This window comes from Sorex araneus, chromosome 6, assembly GCF_027595985.1.
Source record: "Sorex araneus isolate mSorAra2 chromosome 6, mSorAra2.pri, whole genome shotgun sequence".
Lineage (NCBI taxonomy): Eukaryota > Metazoa > Chordata > Mammalia > Eulipotyphla > Soricidae > Sorex > Sorex araneus.
Window position 1 is genome coordinate 125034209 of NC_073307.1, and position 18660 is coordinate 125052868.

Below are 18660 nucleotides of genomic sequence, written 5' to 3' on the forward strand. Positions count from 1 at the left end.
GAAGTGCCACCTCCCCCCCTCTTCTCCCAATTCCCGAAAGGCAGGAGTAACCAGGGCTTGAAAATTTGAGGTTCTCTTTGAGGAACCAAGTACCTTTAGCCCCAACATTGATTCTCTCTCTCCACTCTGTTTTGTTCTCTTTCCTTTGTGTCCTCACAGAAAGCCAAATTCAACTGGGACCCGGAAACGGTGGGGATGATTCACGGTTCCTTCTTTTGGGGTTACATCATCACCCAGATTCCAGGCGGCTACATCGCCTCCCGCCTGGCAGCCAACAGGTAACCCGCGCCAGCGGCCTGGGGCTCGGGGGGGTTGGCACACCCCGAAGGAAAGAGCAGCAGCGGGGCCTGGAAGAATAAACCCTTGGGTGTCGGGTGCTCCGGGGGGGTGGGGGTAACGGGAGTGTCTCCTACATCCCCGTCCCCGCCCCGACTCTCCCGGAGCATCCCGGCTCGGACCCTGGGTGCTCCGTTTCCTGGAGAAGCGCGCAGAGGGATTTGGGTTACTCGACGAGCGTGCCCGCTCAGGGTGCCCTGTCCGCGCTGGGGGAGACCAGCTCGCGGTGGCACTGTGGACGCGCACGACGTCCCAGTAGGCGCTCAGGCCCGACGGGCCACCCTTTTCCACCTCCTCCCCAGCAGCCCGGGAGTCACCGCCGCGGCTCCCCGAGGGGCTGACCTCCCCGGCCGGGCGCGGCGAAAGCCCGGCCCCACGGCCCGCCCAGCGGGGGCTCGGGGCCGACCCCGCTTTGTTTCCAGGGAGGCAGGCGGGATTTCAGCCCCGGGGTGCGACTCCACCTGTTAATGAGCTCCGCGGAGTCCGAGCGGGTGGGGGAGCGCTCAGCTGCGCCCCGCGGCCTCGGCTCGGCTGCGGTGCTGGCTGCAGCCCAGGTCCTAGCGCCAGCCGATCCGAGGCTCCCAGCGCCACCCACCGAGGCACCCTGCCTCCCGGAGCCTCGGGACTCCTAGGGTGCGGGGCCTCGGGGTACCGCCTGGCTTCTAGAGGGTGAGCAGCAGCTTCCTTTGCTTCTTCGGGTGGATTTTGGTTAACCAACTAAATGCTACTTCAATCTCCGTTGTTCCACTGAGAATAAACAAGTACATTTGCCCTTCTTGATCTTCTAGACCCCAGTTAAAAAGACAAACGTCTCCCACTGTCCTTGAACCTAAGGCTTCCGCCTTGACCTTCCCCAAAAGTCCAATTTTGTCGTCGAGAAGAGCTAGGCACTCTCCTCCTTTGGTTCTCTGGGTAACCTGGTCCCTCCCCAGACACAGGGTAATCTGGTTCCCTTCAAGTGGCTTTTTGCCACCCTTAGGTATCTTTTTCTGCCCTGGACTTCTCAGTTGTTTCTAGGGTCCGGTAAGGAATTTCTTTTTGGTATTAATTACAAGTTTAACAATTATTCAATAAAAAAAATTTCTTACCATCTTTCAAAATATCAAGGGGACAGTGAAATAGGGATAGTGTATTTAGTATATCATCTTTACTCTAGCACCAGGCAACTTAACCCTAACACCAACAGGAAGGACATTATATGTATATGTGTACATTAAAAAGAATCAATTTAAAATGAAAAATTGAAACTGTACTGATCGAAATTCATCAATGGGATAATCAAAGAAAAGTGATAGTAGAAATTTTAAGAAGTAAGATTCCCTTAAATAAAACGAACCACAAACATGTTACCTATGGCTTTTATATCCATAATCCAGTATATTGAGTCTAGTGAATTTTTTTTTTCAAAAGCAAAAGGAATTTCACAGACAAACACTAAAAACATACACTTATGAAATATTTATACTTCTGGGGAAAGATAATACAGGCGACATATTATGTTGTGAAATGAAAATATATCTGTGCCTTTATTTTTTTTCAGAATCAAAATCATCAGTTTCTGCTGAATGTTAAAACGCTAATATTTTCCAGCTAGAGAAAAACAATAGAAGTGCCCAGCTTTTTCTTTTTTTTTTGTAACACTGGAAACCCAGGAAACAGCGTTTTCTGGTTTTAAAAAGATGCAAGCTCATTGCTTTCATCTGGGTCATGCTTAATAAAGTAAAAACTGATGATAGCTTTTGTTCTGATTTCTATGGTAGATTTACTTTGAAGAAAATTCTTGGAGTTAAAATTTTTTATTTGGCTCTAAGTTTATATTGCTTTTTAAATAGATATTCAGAAAAAAGAAACAATATTTTTATTTCATATGTCTGATGTGTTCCCAACCAGAAAATTAAGGTTAGATTATTGAAATTTGTCATGAACATATAGAAAATTATAGATTCATCACATTTTAGAATGATTTTTTCATTAAAAGATGACAAAACATTACCAATACAGTTAAAACTTTCCATGAAAACAGAGGCTGAAAAATATTATATTATATTCTGTTTTCTGATAAGGCTTATATGCTAAATAAGAAAAGCATTTAAGGAGTACAGCAATAATACATTTTAATCATCTAGAGACATCTATTATTAACATGACATAAATGTCTAAATAGACCAATACATGCTATGTATAATTTTCTCTTAGTTTTTTTGTAATACACAATATGAGAGTTCCTTCAAAAAATGTCTAATACACATCATAATCTCTTTATCTCTTCAAAAGAAATAAAAACAAAAGAAAGAGGCCAGTTTGCCATCTACAATTATTGTATATCCATTCAAACAAGCTTTTACCCATAGATTATTTAATAGTAGGGCAAGTTTTCCCTTGGGTGGGATAATGGGGGCAGGTTCCTTTCCCTCTAGGTATAAGAGAAGCTCACTTTGAAGAGTGTTTTCCACTCATTGTTACTGGCTATATTAGAGGAGAGGAACTGAGGTGTGTGGAGACCTCTCAAGAGACAAGGGCTCCTGGTTACAGTTTTCTCAATGAAATGTTCAAAGCAGTAATTTTATGAAGTTAGCAACAAAAAAAAAAACAACCAAAAAAAAAACCCAACCTTGGTCTTGATATAGTTTCTTGGGTTTTTTTTTTGTTGGGGGGGTGGACAGGAGTAAAATTACATGTATTTTTGTTTTCCTGCTCCTTTGAGGGTTGGGGAAGTCTTAGAGAGAGGAAACTAGGTCCCAAAGGAATTTACGTCATATTTTCCTTTGTCTTTTCTTAAAGGGCTAGTGTACAGAGAACTTTAGTTACCTCCATAGGGGACCTTAGGATTGGGAATCAAAGGAAGACAACTTGAAAAGCTGCAACATTTTTAGATGAGAATATTTTCAGTATGGTGATAAAAAGGTGTTGATGGTTATGGTCTTATTTTTAAACAATAGAGAGCATGGGGCTTGTACTGATACAGATATTTACAAATGGAATACTGTAAAGGACTATTTTTACTTTGCTTTTTGAATAGCAGAGAACCTACCAAAGTGTTTTATGGGAGAAATAACAGAATTTCTGTAAAGTACATAAAGGAGTTCAGATTTATCCAAGGAAGTTTACTCCACATTGTTTTAAATATATACCATCTCAAAGAGAAAAGTTGCCTTTGTCCCTATGGCAATATTATTTGAATCCTAGTTAAAGAAGTTCCCTACTCTGCATTTATGTTCCTGATTATCCAACACTGCTTTAGGCAGTGTTAATAATCTTAAGTCTTATAATTTTTATCAACAAATAAGGAATAAAAGGGAAACATTAACCAGTAAACATTACTTGTATTTAAACTCATTTTTAGGGACATAGAAATAGTATAGGGGCTAGGTGGTTGCTTTGCATGGAACTGATGCATAGCACTTAATAGGGTCCCCAGTAATGCCTGAGTAGAAAGCCAGAAGTAAATCCTGAGCATGGTGGGTGTGGCCCAAAATCCAAGAAATTCTTTAGAAACTTGAATGAATAAAATAAAATTACCATTATTGTCAGAAGTGCAAAATTATTGCTTTCATTGTAATAAAATATCTTTTATCATGTTAGTTTAGATTTTTAACTTCAGAATGATTTTTCCGTAAACATTACAATGAAAATTATTCTTCACTGAAAATGCTACAGATTCTATAAGTCTTTCATAGGTTTTCTTAAACTTTTTTTAGTAAAGAGTACAGAGAGTTTTAGTGGAACGTTTGAATTCTAAATGGGTATTATACGTATATTTATTATATTTTATTTATTATATATAATTTACATCTATTATATATGGTATATGTTATATATACTTGTTATATATAATATTTAGTGAAATCCACTTAAATTTGAAGTTAGACATCTCTGTTGAAAGTCACAGTTAATTTTCCTCTACTTACATCCTTAATTTTAAAAGAGGATTGAATCTTAGTGCAACATGTCTTTTCAGGAATTTCTTGGGGTTTTCACTTGACTTATGCTAATGAAAAAAAAACTATTTTAGTTGAATATAAATATATCATATAGTGTATTCCCTAATGGCAAGAACCTGTATTACCTGGACAGGTCCTCCATGTAATACAGTTCTCCTATTCTATAGACCAGGAGAGCAAATAAAGGATCAGAGAGAAGATACTTGGCCCCAGATCACAAAGAGATAGTGACTAAAACTCAGGTATCCAGAAATACATGACCACAGGCTGTTTCTACATTAAAATTGAACATCTTTGTCTAATATTATGGGCTTCATGGCAAGGTTTACTTTTTGCAGCAGCCCAAGCCATCTGCGTTCTGAATGAGTGACCACAATCTATCATGACTCAAATCCAGTAGAAACCCAGAATTAGCAAAAAAAACCTTTAACAGATGCAAGGGATCCTTAGATTTTTGTGGCAGGAGAAACGTACTGCATTTCTATGTGACCTAGCTCCCAAACTTTGTGGCACATTATCAAGGATTTTGTCCCTTCCTCTGCAAAGGGCAAAATCTAAGCAAAGACAAGAAAATAATGCAGAATTTTGTAGGAGATTATATGGTATTCAAAACTTTCATTCCTACTTGGTCCCTTTGGAAATTTGGGGTCTCAGAAGACTGAAGGCCCTTATACTTGACTGGAGTTATTTTAGATCTTCGGTCCATAGCAAAGAAGGGGTTCTCCTTGGGAATCTGGTTGACATAGATCTATGTATATGCTACTGATATATACATGTGAGGAACACTGTACTTAAACACAAATAAATACAAATAGGTGGAGTAAAATGTGCATTTATACTTATGAAAATATAATTTGGTATACATCGAGATGTATAACGTGACTGAGTATGAAAAACGCTCTTGTGAGACTGACTCTAAAGGAAAGGAACTAAAAAATGATTTAAAACACATCTTTACATGTTAATGTTGTGTTCATTGTTACTTCATAAAAATAAAACAATGAAGATGTATTTTGTTTATCTAAACCAACATTGGAAATAAATCCTTAAATCTCACCACCGAACATATACAGATTATGTTCTATTTATCACCTTTATTTCCTCCCTGCTTTTGGACTTGTTAACAAGGTCCCTTGCAAGCTGAGGTGCCCTAACCCTTTCAGTAAAAAAGACTTGCAAACTCGTTTTGTGAGAGAAAATAATGCAGACCATAAACATAAAACCTACTGCAAGGGACCACCTTCCTGCTGTTGTAGACATAATTTATGGTCATCTATTCTGCTGGGACTTTTCAATTATCTAGCTGCCTTGCAAACATCTAGCCACCTTCCCTTTGTCTTTATAGGTTAGGTATCTGGGGCAATGCAAAAGAGGCCCTCCTTTTCCTGACAAAAGAAACTAAGCTTTCTATTAAATGAATAGAAGGACTGAGAGGGGGAGGGGAGGATGCCTAAAGGCTTACACGTGATTTGCTGACGTGAGCATCTGCCCTGCTCTTCCTCTCTCTGCTCCTCTCTGGCTTATGAGCTCTGCATCCCCTGCGGTTGACACCTCCTATACCTCGGGGTGGAGGCAGCCTCTGGAGTGAAGGCATAGGATTTTGAAGAAAGAGTTAGGTGGGCAGCTGGTGGAATGATTCTCCCGCTGCCATATGCCACTGTTGGGGCTGTCTAATTTCTCTGTCATGAGTGATGAAGTCATTTTTACAACTTAATGATGTACCAAGGGACCCTGCGGGCTTGCTTGTGCTTGTATATTCCTTTTTTAATATGGGAGAGGGGGTCTCAGATGTAACAAAGGGAGGCGCCTGAGCCCTGATTTCATTAGATTAAATAGATTAAACAGCCTGCATCAGTCTATTCCTATAGTCCCTCTAGGAAAGGATTAGTGCCATACCTGGGGTGAGGAACACTAGTTCTGTGTTAAGTGACAAGCCACTGCCCAAATGGAAATTGATTGACTGATTGAGGGAAAATGGACATCATCTGCACAAGTGACAGGTTACCAGAATTCCTGTCACTTTATGCAGGAAAATCCTTTTGGGGTGTACTTGTTGTATGTGGGTATTTGTGACCATGGGGCATATAAAAAAAAATCTAAGTCGGAATTCTACTCTTATACACTGTGGCCAACATTAATTGTTAATCATCAGAGTGTGATGTGATATAGATTTTAAGCAAGTATATCAGTACATTACTTTTCTCATATATAAATGTGTTATATTTCTACATCAGAGACCCTGCAAAGCCTCTCAATATTTTCAATGTGTTTAGTAATAAAATGACCTCCTACCACCTCCCCACCACCACACATACATCAAACTGTTATATGTAAGAGATCATAATTTCTCTCTTTAAGATAAAGAAATAAGCATGTGTATGTGACAACTAAAGAAGAAAATAATTGTGTTTCAATTTTATCTTGAAAATGGGAAATTGACATTATTTTAATATGCCATTTGCTGCAAAGGAAACCATGAAGGAAACAATGATTTTAAGTAGCTCTCAAGTGTTTTATCATTTTGAAAAGCAATCATAATTAGCAAATGTCCCTTAGTCAATTTCACAGTAATTATAACTATGTTTGAGAAAATGGGAGAACTTTTCAGTTTCTAATCCATTTATATAACAAGAATTTTTTTGATCTTTCATATTTGTTTTTGTACATGTTTTTACTTTTAAAAAATGTTCTGTCCAATTTCTGATGGTCTGTCTTTGATTAAAATTAATTACAGGTGAAAATTTTTATGGTAACATTATTAACATTTAACTTACTATTTGGAACTTTAGGTAGTTCAAATTAATAACTATATTATTTGATTAGCAAAGCTATATTTTAGTATAGCTCATTGGTGGAAGAATATGTGTCATTTGTTAAAATTCTCATGGACCGTATAGCTTTAGATATAGCTCTGATAAAAGTAAATATGCAAATAGGTAGACTGCATGAGAGTACATATGCTAATACAAAAATTTTCTATTATTATAAAAAAACTAGATTCACAATTCAGGAGCAATAAGTATATATTGGGGAGAATCTATTTAGGTTTTCACATAATATGTGTATCAGTTTATTTCTTACAGACTATTTATTTTCTTTGGAAAAATAGCAATCAATACTAAAATTTGTTTCTGAATTGAAATGACACATAAAATAAACTAGAACATAAAGTGAAAATCAAATTTATGTGAAAATCTAATTTAATTTATGTGAATTAGTTAACGATGTTGAATAATCTTATATTTCTATTTTATAATTACCAGTTCATTAAAGCATTCTCAGATAAGTTATTGTTTTATATGTTAAAAAATTTTGACATTTAGCTTATGAAGAAATACTAATAATTCACCTGAAAAAATACTTAAAATTTTAAAACAGAAGAATTATAAAATAAACCTGAGAAATATCATACTAATGTTTTCTTCAGGTCTACACACTTACAAGATGGATTAATTTACATGATGGAGTTGAACAGTTTTGTCCTCTTTGGTTAAAAGGAAAAAAACCCAGTAATCTAGCTTTTAGATTAAAGTTGAAAAAAATAGAAAGGCAGGTCAGCTGAGTGGAAACACAGAAAAAAATAGTCCAGACAGGGAAAGTAGAGAATGGAGAGTAGATATCAAGAGTGTTTCCATTAATATGAAGTAGACTATTCAAGCATCTCTCTATTTCCCTGAATAGCTTGCATACACTAGGGGTGAGCAAAAAAGAAAGAGGACATTAGTTACAAATTGTCCTTATGAAAATCTCAGATCTACATTTCAGGAAGCAGATGTAATTTGAAGTAAAGAGAATTATACACACACACAATTACTGAGTTTTGTATTTGCATCATAACTTCTCCTTATAATGACTCTAGGAGGCAAATATTTTCATACGTACTTAACTGATAAAGTGAGTTGAGATCAGAATAGCAGTTATTTTCTCAAAGAGAGGTTTCTGGGAAGAGAAAGAGTAGGTATATGTGCCCCAGAATGTCAGATTTCAAAAAATGTGCTTGTGCTTCTGTGTTAACTACATTTCTCATATTTAATAGCTTTAATTTCTAAAAAGAAAAATTCAATCTTGGGGCCGGAGCGATAGCACAGTGGGTAGGGCATTTGCCTTGCATGCGGCCAACCCGGGTTCGATCCCCGGCATCCCATTTGGTTCCCCAAGCACCGCCAGGAGTAATTCCTGAGTGCAAAGCCAGGAGTAACACCTGAGCATTGCTGGGTGTGACCTAAAAAGAAAAAAAAATATCAGTTTTGTGACCTCTTTAAAAAAAATCACTGAATTACTTAGTGCTGGAATTGCTCCATAGGAAAGAACATTACTGCATGAAAAAAAGTATTTAATAAAATATTTTTATTTAGAAAAAAAAATGTAAGAAAAGTGAGAGTGTGTAAGAGAGAGAGAGAGAGAGAGAGAGAGTATGTGAGAGTATGCATTATAGGTTGTGATGAGAGTAGCAGAGGATGCACTGACCATGAGAAAATTCAAAAATCATCTTATTTTGTACAATTTTTTATACTTAGCTTTGTCTTCAAATTATATAATGAAAATCTCTGTTAGGGTGAATATTGTTTTAGACAATAGTGATGTAAAAGTGCAATTATGGGGGCTGGAGCGATACCACAGTGGGTAGGGCGTTTGCCTTGCATACAGCCAACCTGGGTTCAATTCCCAGCATCCCATAAGGTCCCCTGAGCACTGACAAGGAGTAATTCCTGAACGCAGAGCCAGGAGTAACCCCTGTGCATCTCTAGGTGTGACCCCCAAAAAAAGTGCAATTATGGTCAAAGTTTTGAGATCAACTATATAAATATGTATAGATATAATAAATCCACTAAATAATGGTAAATATTTCATAGTATTTAACTTATTTCCTTGGGTCTGTTGAGATATCAAAAACACAGTCAATGTTTGTGGATTGTTAATTTCTTGATTTTGTTCCATCAGTTCACAGCAAAATAAAGACTTTGGACATACATAATAAAATATGCATGGCTACATTAAACCTTGATTTATGGTTAGCATCTTTAAGAGGATAAATCTCACCTCAAAAGCAGAATCACCTAATATAATTTCTAAAATCATGCTTTAGAGACCATGGTTTTAGGATGCTGTGAAGTAAGGAGAGATTAGTCAAAGGCAGTTGTTTTAAGGAAATTCTATAGTGTTGTTGGAAGAGTTAATTACGAAACCAGTGCATTGGGCCATGCACTTGAGCTCAGCAGCGGTGGCAGGTGAAGATAAACAGGAATACTCTTAATTCTGATCCATAGCTGCCATTTTGCCATTAATTTTGGAGACTAACTCAGCTTCCTAGGATTATTTTCAGTTCCCTAGTAAAGGCTCAAGAACAGCTAAGGAATCAAAGTGAAAGGGACAATAGAAGTTCTGTTATCACTTATATAACTCAGGAAAGGAATAAGTATTGCCTTGTGTTTTAAATCTTTATGGCAAAGTAACTAGGCACTTCTTTCATTTAAGAATGCAACATACAAAACATTTTGTTAGTATACTCAGATTCAAAAAGTGAAATGACAACCTGAATGACTATCTTTAGGTAGCAGATATAATGCATGGGGTTAGGGGGTACATAATTTCTTGGGTTACATGCTCTGACTACTACTTTAAGAACATTTGAAAATTAAGATTAGCTGAAAAAAAGGTTTATTTTAGAGTGTGTATATGAGAAAGAGAAAGAAGAAGAGGGAGAGAAAGAGAGAGAGAGTATGTTTGTGTGTGTGGTAAATATTGGGGTCCAGGTGAAGGGATACCATGATAGGAATAATCATAAGTTTTTCCTGTCAGATATTTCAGATGCAATCTTAAGGCACAAAATTAATGCAATTAGATCCCTTCTGTATTTATTCAGAAGAAGAGATAGAATTCTCATTCTGTCTTCGTGAACTTTAAGCTGTTAGAAATTCAGAATGATATGGAACAAGTCTGAAATCATGCTTACATAAATAGAATTAATCAGATTAAAAAATTCTGAAAGAACAAAGAATAATTGTTCTATCAAAACTACCAAAGGTTAGGGATAATCTAATGTAATTTATCAAATATTATTTTACAGGTTTATCTAGTATCTAAAATAGTATAAACCAGATACTGTTTATACAGTACAAACCTTTTTATAATATAGATAGCATAAACTTTTTTATAATCAACTCATTTAATATTTATAACAACCCTTTGAAGTATAAAAATGCTTTTTCTCCATGTTTCAGATGCAGAATCTAACTTTAGGGAACTTATGTTATAGCAGTCTTCCCCCAATTTTTTTTGGTTGCTTTTTGGGTCACATCTGGCAATGCACAGGGGTTACTCCTGGCTCTGCACTCAGCAATTACTCCTGGCAGTGCTCAGGGGACCATATGGGATGCTGGAAATCTAACCCAGGTTGCCGCGTGCAAGGCAAATGCCCTACCCGCTGTGCTATCGTTTCAGCCCCAGTTTCCCCAAATTTGTACCTACTAGAAATTAGAGTCAGGATTTGAATTTTTAGGGATAACTATAATGCTTACATTCTTAACTAATAATGTGTCAAGCTGTTTATGTAGCTCAGGAAAAAAATATGCATATATTCAGTTTGGGCAGTGATTATCCAGGAAGGCTACCCAGGGTTCAGAGGCACAGACCTTCTATGCACAGATTTGACCCCCCCAGGCTAACATGCTCTGCCATAACCCCAGGCCTACAGGCTGGTACTCCAGACAGTCAGCTGGTGGCCAACCAGACTAGTACTGTCAGGAGTAGCTCTGTCACTCCCTGCGTACCACTTAGAAGGTCCAGGAAAAATAACCTGAAAAATAAATTCCAATTTGGGCAGTGAAGACAGTTAAAACCAGGCCAGAGCACATCACTTTGTCATTTGATTACACATTACTTTGTCAGTAATCTGTGTAATGGACACCATTCCCTTTAGCAGATATATTCATCCCACCCTTGCTTTTTTTCTATACAATAAATGGCAAGCCACTCACTACAGCCATGTCTAGATTTGTTCATTATTGTTCTGCTGGGTCAAGGAATACGACTTCTGTAGTGAAACACAGGCATTACCTGTGTGAGATTCTAAATTTGATCCTCATTACATTCTAGATCTGCCACCCTAGTACTGTCCCTTATGCAATGTTTTGAGGCAGTGGATAGCAGGATAAAGTTATTACTGAAACATTACTATTAAATCATGAAAAGCAACATCAACCTGGACTTGAAATACACATCCCTCAACCACCCAAACCTGAATCAGAAGCCTGACCCTGGGCATTCTGTATTGTAATGACCCCCTGAATGTGATTAGCATGCAAAAGAAAGCCTGTGAATCAAGGAGTAACTTAGTTCTTTATTCTGGAGTTTCTTTCACTGTTCTCAATTTTGTTATTCCCTCCATTTATTTTCTGAAACCTAGACAATATCTGCACACAATAGACAAAACCATCCCTGAATGAATCTCCCTAACTACTTTGAAACATAGAAGGAATGAGGTGGACCCCTGATCTTACTCCCAATCCCCACCACTGTTACCTTTCACCTTACAGGAATGTTTTATCTTTCAAAAAAATGTTTTGCTTTACTTTCCAGTGGTCTTATTAATACTAGAACTAGTTCTGCTGCTATTAAAATATAACAGAATAATAGATTGCAAGTAGCTTAGTATTTATAATCTACAATCAATGAGCAGATGTAAACCAAAGTTTCCCACTTAATAACTATGGAGCAGTAGCAAGTTTCTTAAATTCATGTGCTTAATTCAGATCATTTGTGATACTAGGACAGTAACAGTAGCTTTCTGATATCATTACTAGTTACAGATAAGACCCTGGAATAGTTATTGGTGTGCACTAACAATAACTTTCTTGTTACTTCTATTTGATTGAATCACATTTATGGATTCATTTTTGTCTGCCAATCACCAAATTAAGCCTTTTTTAAAAGGATGCTACTCATTTGGTGTGAATTTCCTGAAAAGGAGTGGTGGGCACTCACAGAGGACTTGACCATTCAGTGGCCGAGAGCCACCTCCCAAATCCAGAGGATGAGTGATGGATAGATGTGGACCTGGGAACGGAGAAACAAGAACTGGGCATAAGTCCGGTCTCTAGCCGGTTTATTTCTTTCCCTTCCTTGGAGTAGTGTGATCTCTACCCTTATGGTGAAATCGTAGTCATCGTTTTAGTCATACTCCCAGTCATCATAGTTCCATTATCCTAGTCTCCTCCTAGACCTCAAAGTCCTCTTCCTCATTAAATCTTCCTCCTCTCGTCAGTTTCATAATCCTCTACTTCCAGTCATCGTCACCATTTAAGTCCTCGTTCTAGTCCTCAAAGTCCCAAAGTTTCTGAAGTCTTCATTCTCATCCTCCCGTCTTCAACGTCTAGTTCCTTTCCAGTCCCCTTTTACCCCTTACAGCATAGTTATATAGAAATCATGAAGGGTGGTTGAACATTATCATAACAAACAGATGTAAAGCCACTCCTTCAGGAGATTAATTCAAGGACAAAATCTCATTTGAGGAGATTACTCTGGATTACTAGGAGATAAACTCAAGGGTGGGATTCCATCTTTGGTATATTGCTTTCTCCTTTCCTCAGCTAGCAATCCATTTAAGCAATTATAGTAAATTTACTTCTTAAAATATTTCTAGTTATATTGTATAAACACAGTAGCACTGTAGCACTGTTCTCCCATTATTCATCGAGGGTCAGAGCGATAGTAAAGTGGGTAGGGCATTTGCCTTGCATGTGGCAGACCTGGGTTCAAGCCCCGGCATCCCATGTAGTCCCCTGAGCACTGCCAGGAGTAATTCCTGAGGGCAGAGACAGGAATAACCCCTGGGCATCGCTGGCTGTAACCCAAAAGACAAACAAACAAAAAAAAAATAAAACAAGAAAACAAACACAGTAAGAGATATATTAATCTTAAAGACTGGCTCTTCCTGGGGACATCTCGCTATATATTCCAGACCACAGTCCTCAGGCCAGGTTAGTCTTCCCTAACCCCAGCAGGGTCCTTATTCAGTTACTTTTTCTTGGGTCATGACAGAGTTTGTCCAGGACCGTGCTCTTATAGAGCTTGACCTGGTCCAAAGATAACTCACAGCTTTCCCTGGGTCCATCCAGCCCTTGTCAGGACCCTGCTTTGGGGGTACTAGGAACTAAGGGCAACTGAGGCTTAAGTCAAGTAAATACGGATGCTTTGTAATAATATTAATTTGGAGTCAATTAACTTCCATGTTACAAAAGCATAGTATCAACTATCTTCCTCTGTCTATACAAAAAGGACATTGCTGAATAATCTATACAAATGACATGTAGGAGAGAGAAAAGCAATATAGGATTATTAGTGCTTGATTGAATTGGGTGTGCCTCAGGGGCGCTGTTGTGGGAGTGGCTCAATAAACCGTAAGCTCCCTGCAGGAGGAGCAAGGACAACCCTATGTTATCCAATAATTTAGTATACATAATGGATGTATAAGACTCACAACTATAGTGTGAGAATTTGATAATCCTAGTATATGAATATAATTATAAATTTTAATACAGTAAAATGCCTAGAATATACTAGATTAGTTTCTGCATACTTCACATAAAAGAACTTAGGTTCTCTTATCATACCTTATTTGTACATGTGATATGATAAATGACTCAAAGTCACTTAGGTGATAAATTACAGACAAACTTTGAAATAAGACATTTGGCCCTAAAATCCATGGTCTGAAACATTATGTAGACAATGAATCAGAAACCTAAAGAAAGACTACTGAGCTATAATGCTTTGATGCTCACTATAATTCAAGAATTGATGGAAGAAAACTTAAAGATTTTATTTGAAAGAAAAGTATACAATATAGAGAATGAATTAAAGTATACACAGGATTCCTTCATTGAAATGAAATAATTGATGGTAACAACCTAAATTTTCTTTTTGAAATGAAAGTATGAGATAGAGTATAACCAAAGTATGAGAAATGTACATAATTGAACTAAAGAGTTCAGAAGTTAAGCAAAAGCTAAAATAGTGGTGTTCAAACAGTGAATGGACGAAACTGATGATCAAATCTGTGAGCTCAAGGATCAGGTAAAAGAAACCATCAAAAAAGAAAGAATATAATGTTCTGAGGATTGTTTTGTGGTCAAGGGCTACAATGATCATTTTTATGCATTGTGACCTGTGTTCAAATTCTAGTACCACATAACTCCCAGGGTACCACTGATGTTGCCATGATAATCCCCAATATTGTCAGGCTTGGGCAGAGTATTGCAGAGCCTGAACACAGAAACCTCCAACTTTAATGACCAAATATTTCTGGAAGTGGCTCCTGAGCTCCTTGAGTACTGATTTGGAGCCAATGCAATTTAAAAAAAGAAATTTAGAGAAAAGAAACAAACAAATAAAATATGAGATTTAAGAATTAGCATCAAGTGATACAACATTCATACCCCAGATTTTACAGAAGGAGAGGAAGAAAGGAGAAAAATTGGGGTTGAGAAAGAAATAGCTAAGAATTTCCCCAGTTTGTAAAGGGAGATATAAACTCAAACCCAGAAAATTAACGGAGTTCTCAAACAAATTTAACTCAAGCTGGTTCTCCAAAACGCATCCAAATTAAAAGGAGATGTCAAAGAAAAAAATTCTAAAAAAGACACAGATATAAAGGAACCACCATAAGACTACCAGATTTACCAATGAAAAAAATATATAGTTCAGAAAGAAATGGTAACATATGGCCAAACTGTTGAACAAAATAGATTCCCATTAGAAATCTTCTTTTTGTTTGTCACATTCATAGGCATGATAAGGTTTTCAGAAAAATAACAGCCTAAAAAACTTATTGCCACTAAACCAAACCTGGTAGAACTACTAAGTGGTCTTCTATAAAAGTAAATAATACCCTACTTGAAATGGACAATGGGGGCCGGAGCGATAGCACAGCGGGTAGGGCGTTTGCCTTGCACGCGGCCGACCCGGGTTCCATCCCCGGCATCCCATATGGTCCCCCAAGCACCGCCAGGAGTGATTCCTGAGTGCAAAGCCAGGAGTAACCCCTGAGCATCGCTGGGTGTGACCCAAAAAGCAAAAAAAAAAAAAAGAAAAGAAATGGACAATGATGGACAGTAAACATTACCCTACTTGGAATGGACAATGATGGAAGGATGTTAACATTTTTGTTATGGGTGTTTGTTTTTTATTATTTTATTGAATCACCATGAGATAGTTACAAACTTTCATGTTTGGGTTACAATCTCACAATGATCAAACACCCATCCCTCCACCAGTGCACATTCCCCATCAACAATATCCCGTGTATAACCCCCCCCTTTCCCATCCTTCCCCTGTCTCTATGGCAGACAATATTCCCTGTTATGGGTGTTATGATGATGATGTAACACCTAACTATAAACAAATGCACTCTTTGTTTATAAGACTTAGTTAACCTAATTTAAAAAATGAAAGGTAAGCATCCTTCCATTAATTGTCGAATAAAAAACATGGCACATCTCTACAATGAAATACCATTTAGCTATGAAAATTGAAAATCTGTCATTTCCAATAAATCAGGATGTCTTGAGAGGATTATGTCAGAAAAAAAAGATATAGGTGTTGGATGATTTCATTACATATGCAATATCAGGATATAAAATTGATGAACAAACAAGATAAAGTAAAAAGACAAACTACTAAGTGAACATTAAATAAGATTACCTGAGAATTAGATGACTGTATGTAGAGAAATAAGATCATTTATGATTATTACATGATACTTTTTTAAAATTTCTTCTCCTTAATTCTAGAGATCAAAGCTTAAACAAACCAAAAACATATATCTTAGTCTTTAATTCCCAGCACTTTCTGTTTGGGGAATTCTGAGATGAATGTTTTTTATTACTTAATTTATTTTTTAATTAGTGAATCACCGTGAGGTACAGTTACATATCTACAGATTTTCGTGCTTGTGTTTTCTTCATACAATGTTCGAGAATCCATTTCTCCACCAGTGCCCATTTTCCACCACCAATGAACCCAGTATCCCTCCTACCCCCCAATCCCAACCCCCCCACTCCACCCCGCCTCTGTGGCAGGGCATTGGGATGAATTTTTTTTTATATATTTGTAAAGCACACAGGGAATTCTGATGCAGGTGGTTGTGGGCCACAATTTTAAGGAATTATTTTGAAAGTCTTTGGGTATAAAATTGTAATTTACGAGATTGTGTTTTGAATTCCTACAGCATCATGTAGTTCTCCTTCTCATATCCTCAAGTGTATATGCTCTTGTGTATATATCTTTATTCTCAAGTGTATAAGCTGTGTATACATATTATTATGAGTATAATAAACAATGTGGGATGAGTCTATAGAAGTCAATACAGCTTGCTAGTTCCCAAAATAATCCACCATATGACCAAATCTTTTGTTCAGTTTGTCCATACTTTCAACACATCTGAAAAATGGAGAAATAAATTTGCCTCCCTGATCTTTAGGAACAGATGTGCCATTTGTCACCAGGTCCAGGGAGCATGTGTCATATTTTCGTTCATCTCCAAAAGGAATCTTGGTAATATTGTGGGATTGTCACCAAAGAACATTTGGATTACAGTCCTAACCCAACGAAAATTATTTCAACTTTAAGTTAATAATCAGAGTGAAGTCAAGCATTCAGAAAGAAAGGGATAGATACAGGATATCTCTCTCATATGTGGGGCTTAAAGATACACAGCCATGTGGCAACAAAGGTCCAAAGGCAACATACGGAGTAAACTGTTTCACGAAATTAAGTTGGTGTGTGTGTGGGAAAGACAGAAGGGAAGAGGAATTGGGAACTTTAGGGCCTTGAGGGAGGGAGGTCAGTTCACTAGTGATAAGTGTGATGTTGGAATTATGTGCAAGAAAAACAATTATTAATGGTATTGTAAACCAAAGGATCTCAAACAATAAAAAATAAAAACAAACATGAAAATTAAAGGAGTAAAAGTAATGTGAAACAGAAAAATTATTAAAAAATTATATCAAAATTTTAAAATCAAATTATAAAATCAAATTATAAAATTTATAAAAATGTAGACCAATTTTACAGCAAAATTTAAATTTTTAAATTTTTACATGGCAGACAGGTTTGGGGTTCTTGCATTTGTTAAAAACATATTTCAATATCACTGGTATATGGTATTCCAATGAAAGTGATCATTTTTCTTAAGAAAAGTTCTATTTTGTATTGTACTATTAGGAAATAAGCTAACTTTGGTTCAACCCCTTAAATATTTCCTCATCACACAGGATAGATGTAGGCAGAATGGAACAGCCAGACACTCGCTAAATGAATTTTTTGCCTGAGTAGCAAGTGACCATCAAGGACAGGACAATACTAGAGTGCATCAAGTAAATAGAAATATTTGAACTGATCATATGAATTTTAGAAAAAGAGCTTATCCATTCAGTCATTCACAAAGTCGTTTTGCAAATTTCAGTAACAAAGAATGATAAGCTACCTTTTTAGAAACTCTATCTTTATTAGTTACACTTAAAGTGCCAAATGGAATAATTAGAGCTTCTTGGAGGAAACTAATATTGACTGAATTCAAGGGCCAGTGTTCAACTTGAGAAAATATGCAAAGACCACACAGCTTCCCTACTTGTAAGTTTGTTTCAAACTTCTTTGAAAGAGAACACTTTCAAAGGGACTAAGTGAAAGGATTATTTTTGTTTTGTATAAATATTGTAGAAGACTTTTTGATAACATCATGGAATTTTTTACTTGTAGATGGCTCTGTATTTCTAGCAAAACAACAACAACAACAACACACTGAATTGTTTTACTTGTGTAAGCAACTAGTGGTGACTGTCACTGTCACTGTCATCCCGTTGTTGTTTGTCAATTTATTTGAGAGTGGGCACCAATAACGTTTCTATTACACTCAGGCCTGAGATTTTAGCAGCCTCTCCTTACTCATCTTTCCCAACAATTGGAGGCTCTTTCAGGGTAAGGGAAATGAGACCTATTGTTACTGGTTTTGGCATATCTAATATGCTACGGTAGCTTGCCAGGCTCTGCCATGCGGGCGGGATACTCTCGATAGTTTGCCGGGCTCTCTGAGAGGTATGTATTTATCTTTTATTGTATTTGGGATATGAATACGTCATGGGGAGCTTTCAAGGCTCTCCTGTGTGGGTAATGGACTGTTGGTAGCTTGTCAGATTCTCCAAGAGGGAGAACAAGACTATTAGATGTGGCTTCTCTAAGCTTGGTCTTATAGTCTCTGGATGTTGGCCCTTGGTGGAATTACACAGCAACGGGGGACGTTTGTAGGGGTGTCTGCCAAGCTACTGGAAAAGGGGAACTCTGGGTGGAGAAGGCCCAGTCCCAATCCAAGCAGGCTTGGAGATCTCAA

The 18660-nt window shown here is 37.2% G+C and overlaps 1 protein-coding gene across 1 annotated transcript in view; it reads left to right on the forward strand.

Moving 5' to 3' along the window:
• Window positions 1–18660, forward strand: part of SLC17A6 (solute carrier family 17 member 6) — a 48369-nt gene that overhangs the window by 5129 nt on the left and 24580 nt on the right. Inside the window, exon 3 of the mRNA XM_004607853.2 lies at window positions 160–278. Coding sequence (XP_004607910.1) covers window positions 160–278 — 119 coding nt within the window. The remainder of the gene's footprint in view (window positions 1–159; window positions 279–18660) is intronic.